Source organism: Podarcis muralis, chromosome 16, assembly GCF_964188315.1.
Source record: "Podarcis muralis chromosome 16, rPodMur119.hap1.1, whole genome shotgun sequence".
Lineage (NCBI taxonomy): Eukaryota > Metazoa > Chordata > Lepidosauria > Squamata > Lacertidae > Podarcis > Podarcis muralis.
The window spans coordinates 18293948-18314452 of record NC_135670.1 but is presented as its reverse complement, the minus strand read 5'-3'; the positions used below and the strand labels follow the sequence as shown (position 1 = coordinate 18314452).

General features: G+C 46.6%; 1 protein-coding gene across 11 annotated transcripts in view; it reads right to left on the bottom strand.

Moving 5' to 3' along the window:
* Positions 1-896: 896 nt before the first annotated feature.
* SEMA4A (semaphorin 4A) overlaps positions 897-20505 on the bottom strand; it is a 74065-nt gene continuing 54456 nt past the window's right edge. For all 11 annotated transcript variants that reach the window (XM_077920838.1, XM_028709775.2, XM_028709776.2 and 8 more), the window contains 11 exons: positions 18878-18976; positions 17727-17838; positions 17270-17377; positions 16901-17031; positions 14306-14475; positions 13520-13670; positions 11225-11414; positions 10069-10184; positions 9747-9904; positions 6671-6789; positions 897-5727 (listed from right to left, as the gene is read on the bottom strand). In XM_077920838.1, the coding sequence (XP_077776964.1) occupies positions 5057-5727; positions 6671-6789; positions 9747-9904; positions 10069-10184; positions 11225-11414; positions 13520-13670; positions 14306-14475; positions 16901-17031; positions 17270-17377; positions 17727-17838; positions 18878-18976 (2025 nt within the window). In that variant the 3' untranslated portion in view covers positions 897-5056. The remainder of the gene's footprint in view (positions 5728-6670; positions 6790-9746; positions 9905-10068; positions 10185-11224; positions 11415-13519; positions 13671-14305; positions 14476-16900; positions 17032-17269; positions 17378-17726; positions 17839-18877; positions 18977-20505) is intronic.

Here is a 20505-nt window from a genome sequence, read left to right as displayed (position 1 = left end):
CACACATACCTCCAAAGGCTATTAGAAAAAACCCAAGCTGAGCAACCTGATATTGCAGACATTTGGCCTGTTTTAAAAGGACCAAGATAATTGATTGGATTTTAAAACAAAATGGATCAGGCTGCAAGTGTCCCTTTGATTAAGTGCACTGAAGTTTTAAATAAAATTGAGATAGGCTGTGGTGGGAGATCACATTGAGGGGCACCATGGTGCTCTGGGTCTCAAGTGAGGCCTGGCCAGGAGGGACTTGAGATAATTGTTGTTGAGGTAGTGAGAAACACAGCTTCCCCCCCTGCGTGAACTTTCCAGAATTGAGGTGGGGGCCATTGCCATTATAAAAAAGAACAAGGGAGGTGTTCATGGGGAGCTCCAGCACCTCTTTTTCTAGAAAAATAGCTCAGGTGAGAGATGTCTTTGGAGGTGAGCTTGTTCATCATTGTGTAGCAGCACTGCCCCGAGATCAGGGTGAAGGCAGAGCCCAGCTGCCCTTTCACCTTGCAATTTGAGGCCTTCCTCACAGACCCTGAGAACGAGAAGCCTAAAATTGCATACCACACCTGATATCTGGCAAGCTTAGTGGCTGCAGGTAGTGGAGGGTGTGAGGAGGACTAAGGGTTTAGCTATGCTTTAATGCTCAGGGTCCAAGCTTTCCTGCCCTTTTTTGACTTGAGTTTTCCCCATGAAAAGCTGCTCTTTAAAGCTGAATTGGAGCAAATGTCAACGTTTTGCTTCCGGAACAAAGAAGGGCACTCAGATATGGAGCTTTAAATTGTGCCTGGAAAAAGCAGAGGAAAGGCAAGTATGGATAATGAGCCTTCTGACTCAGGTATTGCCTCTGACATCTGCCCCAAGATGAGAATCTGATACAATAATCAAGAGTTATTAACCACTAATACCACAATGCATGAAACTTTTTAATAAAAATAGTACATATAAACACATTTAAAAAAACAAGTTATAAACAACACAATGAACAACAGACAAAACACCCTGTTGGACATGCATTTTCCTCCATTGAGGAGATCAAATCAGGCTGGAGAGAGGTTATGTGTTTTTCTGAAGAGCAATTTGAAAGGGGGGGTCCTTGCTTGAGGTGCTCCCCATTTCTGGCTCCAGCCAAGCAGAAAATAGTTTATTTTATTTTCCTGTTTTCAAAAGTCTGTCTGACCAGAGGCAACTGGGGAAGAAATGTGTGCCTGTGCATGCCAGCCTTTGCTTACCTGGTGCCTTTCAGATGTTTTGGACTCTAACCAGCCCCTGACAGAGTGGCCATTTCAGACTCCAACTCCCATCAGCCCCAGCCAGGAAAAGCATGAAGCTGGGAGTCCAAAACATCCAGAAGGCATGAGGCAAAGGCTACCACAGAAAATGATTTTTCAACTGACAATTTTATCTCTCTCTCCAGCCTCAGTCACTCCAATTTAACAGCAGCTGATAGAGCCATAATCCCCACCCCCATCTTGGTAAAATGAATTTTGTTGTGGGGTGAGGAGGGGGGCATCATCTGGATCTCAAGGAGCATGGGAAGAAAAAGCAGCTCTTTAAAAATCCTCATTTGGTGATGAGCAACTCTCTCAACTCGCCACCGGCTGTGTACACACCAGACATTTAATGGACACCCTACCCCCCCCCCCAATGAATCCTGGGAACTGCAGTCAAGAGTGCTGGGAATTGTAGCTCTCTGAGGTGTAAACTGCAGTTCCCAGGATTCTAGGTATATAGTGTGTACACAGCAGCAGTATGGTGTGTGCAAAGAGCTGTGATATCCTGCTTTGCAGGGAGTTGGAGTGGATGGTTCCAACTCCGCAATTTGATGGCTCTGCAAACATGGGAGTGCTTTTGCTTATTCTTCAGAAGGGAAGGATAAATAGGCAAAAACCTGAGAAGTTGTGGGGACAGACTAAGCGATATAAATATTCCTTCCTCTGGGAAAAGTCTCCTATATTCCACTTCGGTCACATTAAAACATTTAGGGCAGTACCTGTAGTTGTTTTTTAAAGTATACATTTAAAGATTTTGCTTCCCCCGCAACTCAATGGCCAATTATCAATTGATATAGTTAAATTAATTAGCTGGTGAGAAGGTGTACCGACTAGGATTTCCCACCTATCCCTCCTTTGGGGAGAGGTGCCACTCCAACACAACAGTTAAGAACATCACTCTCTTGCATACAAAGACACACAGACACATATATGTACACACAAAGAGGAAAGGTGTGTACAAGGCATGCCAATAGCTGCTGCTTGGAAGAAACAACGCGCCATTCGAACTCAGGTCCTCTTCATACATCATGTTTTCTTCAGTGCAGGCCAAAGACGTTTTAAAGACACACCTAAAAAGGCAAAACATGGACACGACAAAGACTTTTATTTGCTAAAAGATTAATCGTGCAGGTATGGTCATCGTGGAGCAAGCCTTTCCTCTCCCCAAAGTGTACAGTTGGTTGCTACTGTATAACACATGAAACAGCCTTCAGTGGCAACGTATGTGTCTTCCTTCGAGGCATGTCCACATCGCTGAGTCCACAGCATTAGCGCGCTAGCAGAATCACTGGACCTTGGAAGTCTCCAATTCAAATAATTCTTCTTTTAGACCAACAAAAACAATGCAATTCTAAAACAAGGAATACTGCAAGTAGTTTTGCATGCCCAAGGCAATGGCCGTACAGACAGGCTTAGAACTCGGGACAAATTTAGTTTCACACACCTCCCTTCCTCCAGCAACCAATGTCTGTCCACAAGCAGAGCAAATAGGTCAACAGAGGAAAGTTGTAGGAGCAAAAGGAAGGCTTGAAAGCGTCTGTGAATGCAGTTTTGCTCACTAGAGGTCAGCAGAGCAACATAAACGGGAAAAGAAAGATATTGGGGGGGGGGGGCGCACAAAAAACTTCTAGGGAGTTGTCTCTGGCTGACTTTGGAGGAGGAGAAAAGCAAATGGGGAAGGGGGAGTCCCCTCAGGCATCCCTCTGCCAAGTCAGCCAAGGCACCTGTGTCAAGCGGAGACGCGATTTGGCTCTGTGCAGGGCGTTGGGCAAACTCCTTTTGCTGCCCATGTGTCGAAGAGGAATAATACTGACCTGCCTCACGGGGGGGGGGGGCTGTGAGGCCAAACGCATGTAAAGCACTTTGCAACTGAAAAGGGGGAGGAGTTAGCAATGAGTCTTCTCACAGTAAGCATCAGCATGAGGACCAATTGGCTGCCAGAATAAAACCGCCTTACAGGGGAGTTGTTCCCGTAAGGAGAGTATCCCACATGGAATCAGACAATTGGTGCTACAGCACAGCAAAGAAGATGGTGGAAGTTGCCCGAGCTGCAGGGCAGGTATAGCCAATGTGGTGCCTTCCAAGTGTGGTTGGACTACAATTCCCATCACCCGTAGCACCATGTTGCCCACCCATGGTGTAAGGGAGCCCACCGCTTTACCCAAGCAATTTAAAATGGCCTCCACATGTGGGTAGCTCTTATGTGTTGCATGCTCTAGTTCTGGAAGAACGTACAGAGAACGTGGTATGCTGAGGGCAGGGACCATCTTTCAAAGACTCACAGGTTCTGCTTTAGGAAGTAGAAAGGGGGACAAGAATCTAGTCCTTATGGTTGCAAAGGCCATGCCTGAAAAAGTATGTGAGTGATGCCTGTGGAAATTGTAGAAGCTGGAGGGGGGTAGGTATGTGCGGAAGAGTTCAAGGGGTGGGGAGACACCCTTCAGGCCTTGCATAGCTAATTCTCCTGGCCCACTCAACCCAGAAAACCAACATAAACTATGCAAACATGTTGTGCCTATTTAAAAGGAAAAAAGGACCAAAATTGTGGCAGTGAACCAAGATTTCCTTTTGCTTTTTGGCACAGAATTTCAATGGCCCAGCTACGCAAGTATGTATATTATAGAGCAGAGCACGAAGACCTGCTATAAACAGGTGAAAGGGGCCTCTAGTGGTTTCGCAAGGTGTGGAGAAAGACTCCTTAGGTAAGCTATAGAGGGCACAGCTCAGTGGCAGACCATTCTGTCCCAGGCTCAGTCCCTGACATCTCTGCATAGGATTGAGAGCACCCCTTCTGATACCCTAGTCAGTGTTACTGAGCAGGACGGACCAGTGGTCCGACTCACTGTAAGGCTATTTCCTCTGCTCTTGAGCGCTCCTTGCAGGACACAGAAAGACCTTCCAAACACCTCCCACCTACCCACTTCTGTTTCCTTTTTAATTTAAAGCAGGCAAAATGGAGACCTGCCACACCCTCTTCATCCACAAATGCGAGTCAGAGGCAGGCCTGGCTTAATTGCAAAGGAAAACTGAGAACCACATTGGGCACAACAACGCACAAGGGCCCCTCTGCTCCAGGGAACCTTGCACAGAATGCCCTGTGGCTCTGTCCTCTCAGTATCCCCATTCTGTGGCCCCAACAGTGCCACTATACTTTGTAGAGCTGCCTCACAATGATCACTGAGCTGCCCTTCTGCATAGGAAGCCCAGTCTTGCATCGCCGTGACCTTAAGAACTGCCACCCTCTCAGTAACATCCTCTGTAACCTCTCTCTCTCTATGGTTGTCATCTAGGATGCATGACATCCAGGCTGCTACCTCTCCATGGAGCAAACAGCCCTGACCCAACCACTCCTTGCCACACCTGCCCTTCACTCCTGAGCATCTCCAAAACCCAACAGCTCTGGAGACCAGGAGTCAGCGAGGGGACTCCGCATTCCAGGTTTTGGTAAAAACTTCACAGAGAGGTTTGTGGATTTGGCAGTGAGTGAACGTTTGGGGATGCTGGCCCAGCACCTGATGGATGGAGGTGGGGACACGAAAGCACGACAGGGATTCAGCCAGCGGTGCAACACTAAGCCCTGGGTTTTACGTGGCATTGAACAGACCAGAAAACAGGGAGGGGGAAAATACTGAAATCAGAGGTAACTCTGTGTTTTCTGGTGGTGTTTCAAAAGAGCACCACAGTAGTGCTAAGACTTCTGGTTTTTTTGTTTTTGTCAGGTTGCCTGTGTGAATTTGCTGCAATCGCTAACGGTTGCTCCTGGCAACAGCTGGCGGGGGACGAGGTAGGCCAGGCTAGATCCCCTCCGCTGCCACGGCCGCTCTAGAGTCGTCCCCGTTGGCCAAGCCCGAGTCCAAGCGGTTGTTGTCAGCGTCGATGTCCTGAAAGGGCCCCCCCACTTCAACGCAGCAGGTTTTGGAGCTGTCGGCAGCTTCCTGGCAAGGGCCCTGCATCTGGTATTCGCTGCTTTGCGGGGGGATCTGGCTGCTGTTGAGAGGGACCTTCTCTTGCCCGGAGGCCTTACTGGCGTCAGGGAGGCTGCTGCAGCCCTGCACTTTGCTCCTCGCTTTCAGCTTGTCGTGGTAGGAGAAAAAGGCCAACGCTACCACGACGGCCAAGGTCATTGACAGCAGCACCGTCACAGTGACAAACTGGACCCAGTAGGAGCGATACTCCCCCACTGGCTCTCCGTCAGCATAGGATTCGCGGGCTCTGTCCACCCTGGCAGGGGAGTCGTGGGTCCTCACGTGGTAGCGCGCCACAGATTGCTGGTAGCCGTTCTCGCTGGCCCAGCACTCATAGAGACCCAACGTCTCCTCGTGCACAATGATGACTAGGGCCTTGTCGTCCTCTAGGATCAGCCTGTCCGGAATCTTCCTGTCTGGGTAGTTCCACGAGTAGTTGGCCAGAGCGGAAGCCTGCGGGCAGGGCAGCCTCACCATGGTGTTGAACGAAGCGGTCATAACTGAAATTTATAGGAAGAGAAACAAAGCTGTGATTCATGCTCTCCACCATTTCACAGATAAAAAAATAAGGATGCATCATTTGTACTTATAGCATGCCTGTTCACATTTCAAGAGTCACCATGTGGGCTTGATGGCTGGCTACACACTGCTGGACACTCTAGCGTTCATGCACATGCATTGGTTTGCATGCGCACTAGTGCACACAGCTGCATCTCACGCCCTTAAACATAGCTCTAAGGGATTGCTCCATCAGTGCAAATGTTTCTGCTTGCCTGATGCAACAATCTCCTCTCTCCTCCTGACCCCTCCAGCCAATTTTTTTTTGGGGGGTGCAGTGGGTGGGAGGAGAGCCCTGTTTCACAGGCTTCTGCTAGCATTACTGGCTAGTTGAATTTGCTCAAAAAGGATTCACCTCGGAGGGGAGGGAGCTGGAATCTGATGGAACACACACTGTGGACATGCTAAGTTTTTCTTTTTTAAAAAACCATTACCAAAATCTCCCTTAAAGACAAAATAAGAACAACAACCAGGGACTGTCCCTAGGCAGCTGGAAAACACAGTGAACATGGGTGCACAAGACAGTTTGCTACCCCAAAACCTCTCCTACCCTTCTGTCATAGACAGATCACTGCCCCCAACATAGTCTAGCAAATTTCTCCTCCTTGCTTGAAATGCATCTAAAATCCTTCGGAGCAGCAGAGGTTGCAAAGATAGTCGACCACAGCCATTGGGATTCCTAACACACATTCCCCTCCCCTATCATTTTCTTGGATGGTCCTCCCAAACGAAACTTGTGTGTGGCTTTAGCAAACGGGCATCTTGCTTTCAAATGCATTGCTTTCGCAAAGCAACAAACAGCCTTGGGAAGTACAAGGCCTTTTGTTTCCGAACAGGGGAAGAACCTTCGCCGATCAATCAAACTCTGCAAGGCTCATACTAAACTTGTTAGCAAACTGCTTTCAGGGCCATTCTGAGTCCTTGGTATGGCTCTGCCAATTCCGCTCTTGGGCTGGCACCCAGGATCTGGCTTCCCTGTCTCGATATTCTGCACCAAGTCATTCCTGGGAACAAAGAGAAGACAGGAAAGTAAGAACTGCCTTACTGGATGGTGCTAAGAAGCGGGGAAGGACAAATCTGCCCCTTTTGATTTTTCTCAGTTTCCCCATTTTAAATTCAATTTTCCCCATTTCCACATCAGATTGCAATTTCCCCAATTGAGATTCTTTTGGGAATTATAGGGACAGAACTACCTAAAATGTATAGAAACTTATTCATGAATGCTACTACAGAGGCAAGAATGTTACTCGCCCAAAAATGGAAAGAAGAAGTCCCAGCAAGGGAAGAATGGATACAAAAAACTTATGGAATATGCAGAAATGGCGAAACTTACCGGAAGAATAAGAAATCAAGATAACAAAATTTTTATAAAAGAATGGAAATGGTTTATTGAATATTTACAGATAAATTGTAAACAGATAAGAACATTGGCAGGATTATTGTAATAACCTGCCATTTTATAAGAGTATATATTTAAAGTAGATGAATAAATGAGCAAATTAAGTTAATTTGGATATGCAGAAGATATTAAAAATAAATTTAAGGAACCACAGAAAGAGGGGGGATGAAGTCAAGTTTTGAAATGTTAAAATGATTGTAAAATTAGTGAAATATATAAACTGGAAAAGCATAAATACTTTTTAAAAAAACAGCAATTTCCTCTCACAAGTCTACATGATAACTCATACTAATTTTCATGTGCATGCGATTTTGCCTAGTATATGCATTTTTTGCAATAATTTCCCTAATTTAATGCATTCTAGCACATTCTTTTCACTAATAGAAGCCTTTATTCTTGTAAGCATGTTTTGGCTGGAGAACTGCATAACAAAATCTGGAGAAGCGTGAATGTTGAAAGATACGTGCGTTTCAGTTCTCATGTATTAGGCAAGCATGTATTAGATAGATTCTCATTAAAAAAGTGTTTTGAATCAAGTCACATTTCTCCCTCATCCCTACTAAGCAGACCAATCCAATGTTTTCTGCTGTGGCCAACTAGAGGCCTCTAAGAAACCCACAGATGGAGCACGAAGCCCTGCATTTTGTCTTCAGCACATGGCATTTGGAATTAGACTGTGTGACTGTCCATGGAGAGCCCAGTTAGCTCTTGTGGGTTACAGTAGTCGACAGACTTCTCTCAAAATTTGTATTTTATTTCAGAGAGAGATGGCTACTTCTCTAAGTTGTTAAATGCTAAGGGAGAGAAGGTTCGTGCCACCTTGCTGAAGCAGGTGTGGGACAGGTCTGGACAGTACCTGGATAGGTGAGTGCCTATGACCCATACAAACATAGAAAGCTCCTTTATACAGGCTTTTAGTCCATCTGTCTACCAATTCTATCTTGTATGCTGGCTGAGACCCCACCTTCCTGGCTACTGTCTTGCCAAAGTGGTACATGCTCTGGTTATCTCCCAACTGGACTACTGCAGTGTGTTCTATGTATGGCCACCTTTGAAGGTGTCTCGGAAACTAAACTAATCCAGAATGCGGCTGCCAGACTGGTGACTGGGAGCAGCCACCAGGCCACATAACACGGGTCCTAAAATAATTACATTGGCTCCCAGTATGCTTCCGAGCACAATTCAAAGCGTTGGTGCTGACCTTTAAAGCCCTAAATGGCCTCAGCTCTGTATATATGAAGGAGCGTCTCCACCCCCCACTGTCTAGGCAAGGAACAGAGATCCAGCTCCAAGGGCACTTCTAGCAGTTCCCTCACTGCAAGATGTGAAGTTACAGGGAACCAGGCAGAGGGCGTTCTCAGTAGTGGCACCCTCCCTGTGGAACGTCCTCCCATCAGATGTCAAGAAGTTAAATAATCATATAACTTTCTGTAGACATCTGAAGGCAGCCCTGTTTCGGGAGGCTTCTAATGTTTGATCCCCTCCGCACTGTATTTTTGTTGGAAGCTGCCCAGTGTGGCCGGAGCAACCCAGTCAGATGGGCCGTATATAAGTAATAAATTATGATTATGATTATATTGTTATTACTTGTTCAGTAATGTCTGCACTGATTTGGGCAGCGACTTCACAGGGCTTCAGACAGGGAGTTTTATCCCTGTCCTACCTGGAGATGTTAAGGATTGAATTTGAAACTTTCTACATGCAAGGCAAGTATTCTCCCTAACCACATGTACACCACCTTGGGTTCCATGACAGACAAAAGGTGGGGGTATAAACCTAAGAAAAATAAATAAATAACAAGGGGAGGTGGGCGGGGGGTGGGATGAGAGGGTATTAACCTATATCTGGGGTGCTTCACAAAAGGAGCACCACAACCCAAAATCGCAGGCTCCAGTGCCACCACAACACCATTAGCATTTAGGGAGCAATTAAGCTGAGCCATGTTGTATCAGACTGAGTTGGGTCCTTGTTATGTCCTGAGTGAATAGGATCCAAAATGTAGCAGTCTGATTGGTCCTAGAACAATAGGATCCAGAATGCAGCAGTCTGATTGGTCCGCAGGAGCCACCCAATCCAACTCCAGGTGGAAGTGAATCCACAACCTGATTGGCCTACAGGAGAATCCCGGAATTAGCCAATCACGTGGGGCCCATTGTGTATATAAAACAGACATTTCGGGGGAACTGGCATTCCTTACTACTATGAGCTGAATAAAGAGCATGAAATCCACACTCAACTCCGAGTATATTTCAGTTCGTCTACCCCACTATCACATTTCTCACAGCAGCCAATCGGATGCTTCTAGGAAGCTTCCAAGTAAGGAAGTTCCCTGCCGTTGGTTCCTGGCATCTGGTATTCAGTGATGGCTTGCTTCTGGACACAGAGGTTCCATGAAGCTATGGGCTTCTTTCACACTACAGATGTGAAATTTAGCACAGCATAAGCTAGGAAGGGACTGCTAACACCACATTATGAATGGATTGTGTCAGTTATCATGCACGTATTTGGGGGCCCTGTTATTTTTTAATGCGACAATCCCTGAGGGATACTGCAAATACTCACAAGTTCTCTGTAGCACCCCAGATATCTCGGCACTTCTGCCCATCCCAGCCGCAGTAAGGATCTCGCGCTAAAACACAGTTGGCACAGGTGGTGTAGATGCTGCAGTTTGCCAAGGGCACTTGCAGGACTCCCGTGGAATAGCCCACATACAGAATCCCCTAAGAAGGCACAGGCAGAGGAAGATCATGGTCATTATCATTCTTATTCTTGTTTCTCTCTTTGTGTAGCTATGAGATGGATGTCTGCGTTTTGTTTTGTTTTTTATGAGATACGGCCCCTTAAAAGTATGTTGCCCCAATCCTATGCAAGAAAGGAAGCCCACCTTTTCAGGGGAGAGCAGCAGGTTTTGGACCGCCTCTGGCTTCTCAAACAGCTGGATCTCCTCAATGATGTGAGCCTCGGTGCCGACGACCACGGCTTTGTGAAGGGCACCTTTGTCTGTGGAAGACAAGGCATCAAGTGAGACATAGTGCTGGCGGAACGGTTTGTTAAAATGCAGGCCTGCCCCCATCAAGGGCTCTATGTCCCCAAAAGGGGCATGTAGGCATAGTCATAGCCAAGGGGTGGGGAGGGGCAGCTGCCCCCTACATAGTTAACTGAGATTCTGCCCCCCCTAACAAAAGGCCTGAAACCCCCCCCCACAAAGATCCTGGCTATGCCCATGCATGTGGGTGAGGGAAACTGACCTCTTCCCCTTTTGCAGTCCACCCTCCCTCATACATGAGGTTCACTTCCACTTTCAGAGCCCTAACTGTGTGGCAGGGCGTTGCCTTTCTGTTGACTGATAGAAAGTAAGGCACAGGACTGGGGGGGCGGGGGGGGGCTGTTCTCTCGTGCTGCCCCTCCTGACTTCAAGGGGAAATTAGGCCCTGAGCAGAAAGAGCTAAGATGGGTGAGGCTTGGAAAGATGGACAAAGGCGTCTGCAATCCCACCATCAGCTTTCCCAGCTTCTCATGGGAGAAGGTTGTGGTTCCTACATTGCAGGGTCCCTTTGGGTCCCTTCCAACTCTGCGCTTCTATGATTCTATGAACCTTTAGCACATTATCTGGTGACCTTTGACACGATGGACGTGACACGTAGCTAGCTTCTGGGAGTGGTGGCGCCCACCCTGTGGAATGCCCTCCCACCAGATGTCAAGGAAATAAACAACTATCTGACTTTTAGAAGACATCTGAAGGCAGCCCTGTTTAGGGAAGTTGTTAACGTTTGAAGTTTTATTCTGTTTAATACTCTGTTGGAAGCTGCTCATAGTGGCTGGGGAAACCCAGCCAGATGGGCAGGGTATAAATAAATTATTATTATTATTATTATTATTATTATTATTATTATTATTATTAATCAAAATGCTTGCGATCAATGCTGTTCAGCTCATCAGTTGGTTAAATGTTGCAGCCCTTGTTGGGTCAAAGGGAATAACGAGGTGACAAAGCAATTAGCTCAATCTCTACCACCAAAGCAAACAACAACCACCCATACCTGTCCCAAGAAACATCACATTGTAGGGATGTCCCAAGCTGTTCTGAGTTTGGTGCACCACAATCCGGGTGTATTTAACGTTTTGCTTCACCAGCAGAGGTTGGTTATGGGTCGGCTCAATCTTCTCATCCATCAGGTAGTGGTCTTTCATGAACGTCAGAGCTTTGTCTGAAGATGGGCCGACAGAGCACTGCAGGGAGAAGAAGCTCAAACATTATAAAAGATAGGAAGCTGCCTTTGACTGAGTCAGACGATTGGTTCTTCTAGCTTTTTACTGTAAAACTATACAGTGGTATCTCGGTACTCGAAAGGCTTGGCTCCTGAACAATTCGGCTCCCAAACGCCGCAAACCCAGAAGTAAGTGTTCTGGTTTGCGAATGTTTTCGGAAGCCGAACGTTCGATGCAGCTTCCATGGCTTCCAAGTGAGTGCAGGAAGCTCCTGCAGCCAACCGGAAGCTGTGCCTTGGTTGTCGAATGGGTTTGGGAGTCAAACGGACTCCCAGAACGGATTAAGTTCAAGAACCAAGGTACTCCTGTACTGAGCGGCTGCCCTCAGAATGGCCAGTGGTTTGCGATGTTGGAAGCTGTCACCCAACGACTTCTGGAGAGCATCACGTCAGCTACCCCGGATCTATACTGACTTGCAGCCACCTGCAGCCAGAGATTCAGGCAGGGGTCTTTCCCAGCCTTGCCTGGAGATGCCAGGGATTGAACCTGGGGCCTTTTTCCAGGCAAAGCTGGCCCTGAGCTATGGTGCCGCAAAAAGCCAACAGGGTGACCAGGAGCACCACTTAGTTATTTCCGTAATAATTAAAATATTGTTGTAGGCTTGTCGGGTTGCTCTGGATTATATCTGTGGGTCCCACCAAGCCTGTGATTTAGTAATGAGGAGCTTAGAATATAGCAGAGTGAACCTGCTGAACTGGTCAATCCAGTCTTTTGGTTAAGACAATATACCCTGGCCAAGTAGCTTATCTGCATGTGCAAATATGTTGGTGTTTTGTCACAGAAACAACTGAGTGGGTTTCCCCCACCCCTTCACCTGGCTAGGGGTGACATGATCTTGTAGTTATGAAGATGACAGCCAGGGCTAAAGTGTCTGTGAATCTGGAAGGTGCTGGGAGTTGGAAGGACATATAGAGCCTTGAATTGCTCTGTGTTCTGAATCGAAAGCTTTGGGGACCCTCCAAAGGACACCTACAGCTGACCAAATGCCATAAGAGAGAAAAGGGCTGGAACTGGGCAGGACAACAGAAGGAATAAAATCTTATCCTGCAACTATTGCAGAAGAAATAGATCAACATCATGGAAGGAACCTTTCGTCTCTACACCCTGATCTTGATAAAGGTAAAGGTAAAGGTACCCCTGCCCGAAGGCCAGTCGTGTCCGACTCTAGGGTTGTGCGCTCATCTCACTCTAGAGGCCAGGAGCCGGCGCCATCTGAGGACACTTCCGGGTCACGTGGCCAGTGTGACGACGCTGCTCTGGCGAGCCTGCACCAGCGCAGCACACGGAAACGCCGTTTACCTTCCCGCTAGAAAGCGGTACCTTATTTATCTACTTGCACTTTTTAGGGTGCTTTTGAACTGCTAGGTGGGCAGGAGCTGGGACCGCAGACGGGAGCTCACCCCGCCGCGGGGATTCGAACCACCGACCAAGCGATCGGCAAGCCCTAGGCGCTGAGGATTTACCCACAGCGCCACCCGCGTCCCTCTGATCTTGATAGACCTTGGAAAAAGTCCACAGCTGATCTAGGTGAACTGGGAGGTCACCACTATTCAGTTGGCATCAGCACTATTCCAGGTACAGTGAGATACTCTCCTAACCTGACATTACTTTGACATTGTTGCACAACAACCCCTCCAGGTGAACTCATGACCAACAGTGCAAACCATTTTATGGCAGCAAAATTCCAGGCATGCTGGATACATAACACCTTCTGCCATGTTACCACCAGTCCAAGCATATGGAGAGGCAAAGAGAAAGGTACAGAGGGGACAACAAACCTTAGGACAACACGGCCCACGTATTGCCCTTTTTAGCTACATGATTTGTTTTGGATAAACCACTGGATTTGGCCCAGGAGTATTGCTGATGGGAAGAACATCCATTCCAACCTGGGGAACAGTTGCCTCTTCAGTTTACCAGGGAGTTATGGCTGCCTTTCTAGGGGCTGTTCAATTTGGTGCAAGAACTACATTTAAAGGCAGGAAAGTTTAGATCAAACTTGATTAAGAAGAGGGCAAGGCAGACCCTGGCTTCAATGCAAGGAGAATGCTAGGAGCAATACATACACTGCCAGGACGAGGGTTCATGGCCTGGCCATTGTAGGTCATCCATCGGGAACAGTCCTTGTTCAACTCTTTGTATTTCCCATCAAAGGCTTTTTTGATAGCATCGTGCCTGAAGGCACACACCGCTGAGCTCCCAAGATTTCCTGCCTGCCTGCAAAGAAATATACAAGGTAGTTGCCCCACTAGAATTTTGCATATTCTCTGAGGCACATTTATTTATCTCCAATTAGCACAATGCTAGACCAAAAATGAATTCTGAAGTAAGAGTGGATGATCTGTCAATTTCAACTTTTCTCAGTTTCTCATTTTTCCAGTCTCAAGTTTAGCTTGTTGCATTTGCACATCAGTTTGCCTTATTATATTTTTCTAAAAAGGTCTGTACAAGCATTTGTCAGCATTTTAGTGTGCAGTTCTCCCGACACACATTTTTTTATAAACAATTTTGCCTAATATAATTCCTTTTGGCTTCTTGCTGTCAGCAAGATATGCAATTTGGGGCTGGAGAACAACATTGCAAAATTTAGAAAAGCACAAGTTTTGAAGGATATTTGTGTTTCCAATTAATTTAATAAAAAAGAAAAGAATTGAAAAATTGTCCAGTAGCACCTTAGAGACCAACTAAGTTTGGGGTATAAGCTTTCATGTGCATGCACACTTCTTCAGATACCAATTTAATGTTTTATTTAATGTTTGGGGAAGTGCAGATTAGGGAGGTTCCCGTTAAAATGCAGACCAACCCAAATTTCTCCCCCACCCTCACTAAGACTAAGACCCTCACAGCCTTACCACTGAGAACCGAAGACACCGTAGAAATCAGCACCACCTCCTGGCTGTGGGAGGGCAAACATGTGTTGGATGACGGTATAAGGGAACTGCCCCTGCTGGGTGCAAGACAGCTGAGCTTTCAGAAATGTGGTCCATTTCCTTTGCAACACCTTGTCTCCTCCAACATCATTCTAGGGAGGATGGAAAAGCAAGCATCACTAACAAACCAGGGAGACAATTTAACCCCTTCCTCGCTTACTCACTGTTGGCCTGATAGCAGACCAATTGAAGGAGTAGACAGTGGTATCTCGGTCGCTGAACATCTTGGAAGCCGAACGTTTTGGTTTCTGAATGGTGAAACCCGGAAGTAAATGCTTCCATTTTTGAACGCGCCTCAGAAGTCCAATGGCTTCCGCTGAGTTTTTTTCCAATTTTCTTCATGGACTTTGCAGAGCGCCCTGTGCGCCTTGGTTTTCTAACATTTCGGAAGTTGAACAGTCTTCCAGAACGGATTATTATTATTATTAACCTCCCCTTCACCCTCAGGTCCCTAAGTAGCCCCTGAATTGTCTGATGGCTCTCTCGGGATAATCAGATTGCTGGTTGTCTGTATTAATCCTGTCAATGTTACTGTTTGCTTTGTTTTACAGTTTTATGCAATGTTGCACATTTTTCTCTTGATTTTGACCTTGTTTGTATAATGAAACCTGAATCACGATGTATTAAACAACAACAGGGGTAAAAGCATATGCTTAGTCCTTACACTGAGGATGTGCAATGTGACTTTTCTTCCCATTTATTTAACTATTTATAATACACACTTGGAAAGTTGTTCATTGTGCCTGCGCGAAGTTTGCCACCTATGATCTGGAGCCAGGTCTCAGGTTCAGTCCCTAGCTGTTCCCTACATGGATGCCCTGCTTCTGGGCTTCCCAGAGGAGTCTGGTTGACCACTGAGAGAAACAGCAAGATGCTGGCATTGGGATGTAAGAAAGCAGCGATTTCCCCTCCAAACTGCATTTTGTCACAATCAGCGCTGCTTCCATTCCACTGCAGTTCAGATTTCACCAACTACTATGTTATTCATCTTGCTGTCTGCTGTTTAGTGTAAGTTATGTAAATTGCGAAGTTACATTCATCGCAATGTAAAAGAGGAACGTTAAAACAATGTTTAATGAGCCATTCATTATGTATTGTTTGTGTGCTTCAAAAAACCCAACAAAATTATGTGAACAAGTACGAACAGAATTCACCTGACTGATTTCCATTCCTGGCCACAGACGGAAGCACAGATTGCAGCAATTTTCACTTCCTTTTCAACTTTCACCAGCGGTTTTTGATATCCCTATGCTAGAGTCATTAGATCAACCTTCCATAGCTTGCAACCCTACAAATGCTCACAGAATACAGTGGTATCTCGGGTTAAGAACTTAATTCGTTCCGGGGGTCCGTTCTTAACCTGAAACTGTTCTTAACCTGAAGCACCACTTTAGCTAATGGGGCCTCCTGCTGTCGCTGCACCGCCGCTGCACAATTTCTGTTCTCATCCTGAAGCAAAGTTCTTAACCCGAGGTACTACGGTATTTCTGGGTTAGTGGAGTCTGTAACCTGAAACATCTGTAACCCGAGGTACCACTGTAATAAAATTGTAGAGTTGGAAGGGATTCAAAGGAACATGCTGCAATGCTGGAGTCACTGGCCCTAACTGTACAGCCAATGGACAGTGATAATGGCAGTAGTAGTACAACACCCCTAATTGCTTTTCCTATCTTTAATTCTGAATTTTAAATTGTTGCGACCTGCCCTTTGACCTGCTGGTGAAGGCTAATAAATGCAATGATGATGATGATGATGATGATGATACTTTTACTACTACTACTACTACTACTACTAACATCTGGCGGGCATCAGTTTTGGGAAAGCAACCCTAGAAAGGCATCCCTTCAGATTTAGCAGAAGCTCCCCTTATGTTCTGGTCTCCAGTTAAGAGATTTCAGGAAGGATGGATAGGAGCAAGGGCATGAAAGCATCTGATATTCAGAGGGAGACTGAACACAGAAGTCCTATGTAATTGCCACTGGCTGACCTAGCCTCTGTGAACTTGTCCAATATTTTTTTTAAAAAATCCAAAACTAAAAACTATTTAAGCTACCAGCCATCAGTACGTCTTGTGCCAGTGGATTCTCAAATTACACTTCGTCCTTTCATTTGTCTGCCCCAAATCTGCTTCTTATAATTCAAGCATTACGAGAGGGGAAGGGAAAAACATTGGCAGTCCACTATTGTCCAAAAGGGAATAAATCTCTATTATGTCTCCTTGCTCCAAACTACCAACCTTGGCCTTATTGTGGTCTTTTTTTGTAAAGGAAAATCCTTTCCAATATGTTAGCAAAATAATTAAAATTAAATTCTGGCTCCAGTTCCTTCTTGGGTAACCCTCTTTTCCAATCCCAGATATGTGATGAATGAAGGCAAGGGACAGCCACTCTGCACATGCTCATGTGTTACTCCTTCAGACATTCAAGAGCTAAAGCTTTGCCATGGAAAATATATTCCTGGGGCTGAGCCCAAGCAAGTCCCAGCTCAAAAGCTCCCTTGATTCTTGAGACGGCTCACCTTGCAGACACGAGCCACCCTGGAGACGGTCAGTTTCTCAAAGAAGTCAAACTCCTTAGCTGTTTCCCCAAAGAAAAAGTAGACCTTGTCGTCGACTGGGATGTTGAAGGAGGCCACAAAAGCTGCATCACCTGGAGAAGGAAGCCAGACATGAGATCCCCTTTGCCCTCCCAGTTCTTGACTCAGCTGGCGTGAATCCCCAGGCGAAAGCTTGTTGCCTAGGAGATGCATCTTCTCTGGGTACCAATCCATTAACTTATCAGTTGCCTAGGCGACCAGGCCATGGTGGATGGTGGGAGTCACTGGATTCTAGTTGGGGGTTGGACTAAGACCCTTCCCCCTTCCCCAGTCCTCCGGTTGTGCTCTTACCATGCAGCCAGTTATCTGTCTTCAAAACAGTCCTGCTGCCCAGGGTGCGAGTGATGATGGCCTCGTTGCCTTGAAAGTTGTTCCTGGTACCCGTGTAAAGTTCGCCATCTGCAGAGTAAAGGCAGGAAACAAGATGATTCCTTCTCAGGAACAGTCCCTGTTTTCTGGAGTTCTGGTAATTCACTGCCAGTCAGTATGCTTTGCTAACTTCCCCACCCTTCAGCTCCCTCCCCAGGGCCCATAACAGTTAAATCTCAGAATGGGCATCTCATCTCCAGTGCACATCCCTGGGAAAGGCACCAGCATGGGTCCGGGCACAGCACAGGCCTCTATTGCCAGCTGGTGGGGGCTCATGGGAGTTGTAGTCCAAAACATCTGGAGGGGAAGGCTGGATTAGAGCCTTTAGTAATGTGTCGTGGGGGACAGGCAATGATTCTGGGGTGTTACAAGGGCTCACCGACTACAATTGCTGTATTCTGATGTTGAGGGTCAAAGGGGCAAATGCCCTTCCCTTCCAGGAGGAGAGGTTTGCCATTTACATCAGTCGCCAGGGTAAAATTTTCCAGGTCCTAGCAAGCCAGGGAAAGAAAGGGGGAAAAGAATATATTGGAAAGCATCCTTCAAAAAGCAAGCATCCCTATTTGCTGCACAATTTGGGAAATGTCATTTCTTCCTAATATAGTTTTGCATAATTCTTTTTGCATAATTATATTTATTGCATTTTGGGCATGGGTCTTTTCTTCCTCTAGGACGCTCTGGGTGCCTTATGTGTATCCCTTGCTTTGTTCTGATCCTCTAAACACCTTTGGAGGTTAGGTTAGGTCAAGCAGGAATGCTTGACTAGTTCACAAATGTTCAGTAAGCTTTTTTTGTTTTGGTTTCATTTGATTTTTTCATCAACTTCATCATCATCATTTATTATTTCTACCCCGTCTATCTGGCTGGGTTTCCCCAGCCACTCTGGGTGGCTCCCAATAGAATATTAAAAGCACAATAAAACATCAAACATTAAAAACTTCCCTAAATAGGGCTGCCTTCAGATGTCTTCTAAAAGTCCAATAGTTGTTTATTTCCTTGACATCTGATGGGAGAGCTCTAAGAATCAACCAAACTTTTATTGTTCTCTCCATGCTGCAGATGGGGGAGTTGAGATGTGTGCAGGAACAGCTTGCCTAAGGTTCATCTAGCGACTTCATGGCAAAGCAAGATTCAAACCAGGGATCTCTGGTTTTTTGCCTCAGCCTCTTAGTTACTAGGCTGCTCCAGTTCAGGGGTGGGCAGGTGGTACAAGGCATCCATTGGGTCTCTCGAGGCAGTTATAGTTCAGGGGTGCAGCATAGCAGTCTGGAAATCCAATGGGTGCTCCCTTGGAGATTAGATGCAACATCACAAAGGATGCAGAAGTTTTCGCCAGTCCGGAACTAGCCAATGTGGCACCCTGCAGATGTTGGACCACAAATCCCATCAACGCCATCCAGCATAGCCAGTGGTTGGGAATGATGGGAGCTGGAGTCCAACAACTGGCAGAGGGCACCACCTTGGCTACCCCTTGCTTAGTTGCTAGCCTGGTGGAGCCTGCCCCCTTCCCTCTGTGCCCCAGGAACTCACAACATAAGTGCAGGTGGGGCTGAAAGCGTACGTCCCGCAGGCGTAAAGGTGTGTGTCGTTCAGCTGCACCAGGACACGGATGAAATTGAAACATTCTGTCTGTGGAGATGAAGAGGGGAAATCAAGATTCAGGTGCCACTTAAATTTACATCCCATAGGAAGTTTCCACCAGGAGGTTGTTGAAACGCACAACTGTGTCCTACAGTGTACAGAATGCACACGAAAGCAGCCCCTTTTCCGCTTGCAAATTCGAATGGGTTTTTGAAGTGGTTAAGAGGTAATACCTGCATTATTTGTTTCCTTAAAACATGGAGCCTGCAGTTCCTCTGCATGGGAGGCATGTGCTCTGTCTCCAGGGCTATGGGCCCTTCTTACAGCTGCTTTCCTGGGGTAACTCTTCCTCTTCCAATGAGTCTCACCTGGCTCAGGAGGCTGTGCAAGCTCAGGGGCCATGAGACAGAGGCAGCATCCTGCTCTTCAAAATCTAGCAAATCCCATCTGTTAGGATTGGGAGGCACTCCAGAAGAATGCCTTTTGGTGGTGGCTCCCAACAGTTATGGCACGAATTACCTGCTCAGGTCTGACAGATTCAAGAGCTTTATATAGACCCCAAACTTCTATTTATCCAGACAAGCTTTGGCTTTTAGTTTCAAGTATGGGAGGCTGCTGCCCGCCCCCTTCTCTCTCTCTCTCTCTCTCTCTCTCTCTCTCTCTCTCTCTCCCCTTTGTTTAATCAGTTTACAGTCAAGACTGTCTGTTTGGTTTTCATTACTGCTCCTTGAGGGTCTTGTCCAAAGACAAGCTATAAATTCCCCAATAAGCAAATGAATAAACTATCCACCAGGGGGAGTGACACTTGTGCATAATTCTGCTTTGACAAGTGCCCTGGGTGATTTGAAATACATCGGCAAGGATTTCTGATTCTCAACAGTTTAACAATGGCAGGAACAAAGACCCCCACCCACCCCTTAAATTATACTGTTGGTATGAAGAAAGGGGGGGGGGGCAGAGCAAGCAGACCAGGAAGGGCGCTCTCTCTCTCTCTCTCTCTCTCTCTCTCTCTCTCTCTCTCTCTCATGTGTGTGTGTGTTTATGGACTGTGTTCTCTATTCAGTTCTAGCACTCAAAACAAACTCCTGGGCTCAAAATTCTCTTAACTGTCAATGTACATGGTTTGCACCTGGCACCAGTGGATCTGAGAGAGCAAGTAATCCCCTCATCCCCAAAAAACAGGCAACCCCCCACCCACCCAGAGTAGATCCCACAACCCTGAAGCCATTTTAGGGTGTGTTAAGTATATGTCTGGACTGATTTGTTCCTCCCTCGCCTGGTCCCACAGAAAATACCAATTTGAGGGCACACTAGACATAGCACAGGAGACCTGCAAGCAGAACCACTCCTGGTTTTATGCTGCTTCTTCTTGCACAACTGAGTTTCCTATATCTTACCCCCACCCCCAGCCCATGGGTCAGGCAGCAGTTTTGGAGTGGAGGTAGGAACCAAAACCAGCCAAATGCAGGAGGAAAGAGTTAAGCTCCCCCTTCGTCAGCATCATGTCCACCAGCCCTGATTCAACCCCCACCCCATTCAGGGTCTGCTTTTATATTTGCAGCATGCAGACACACATA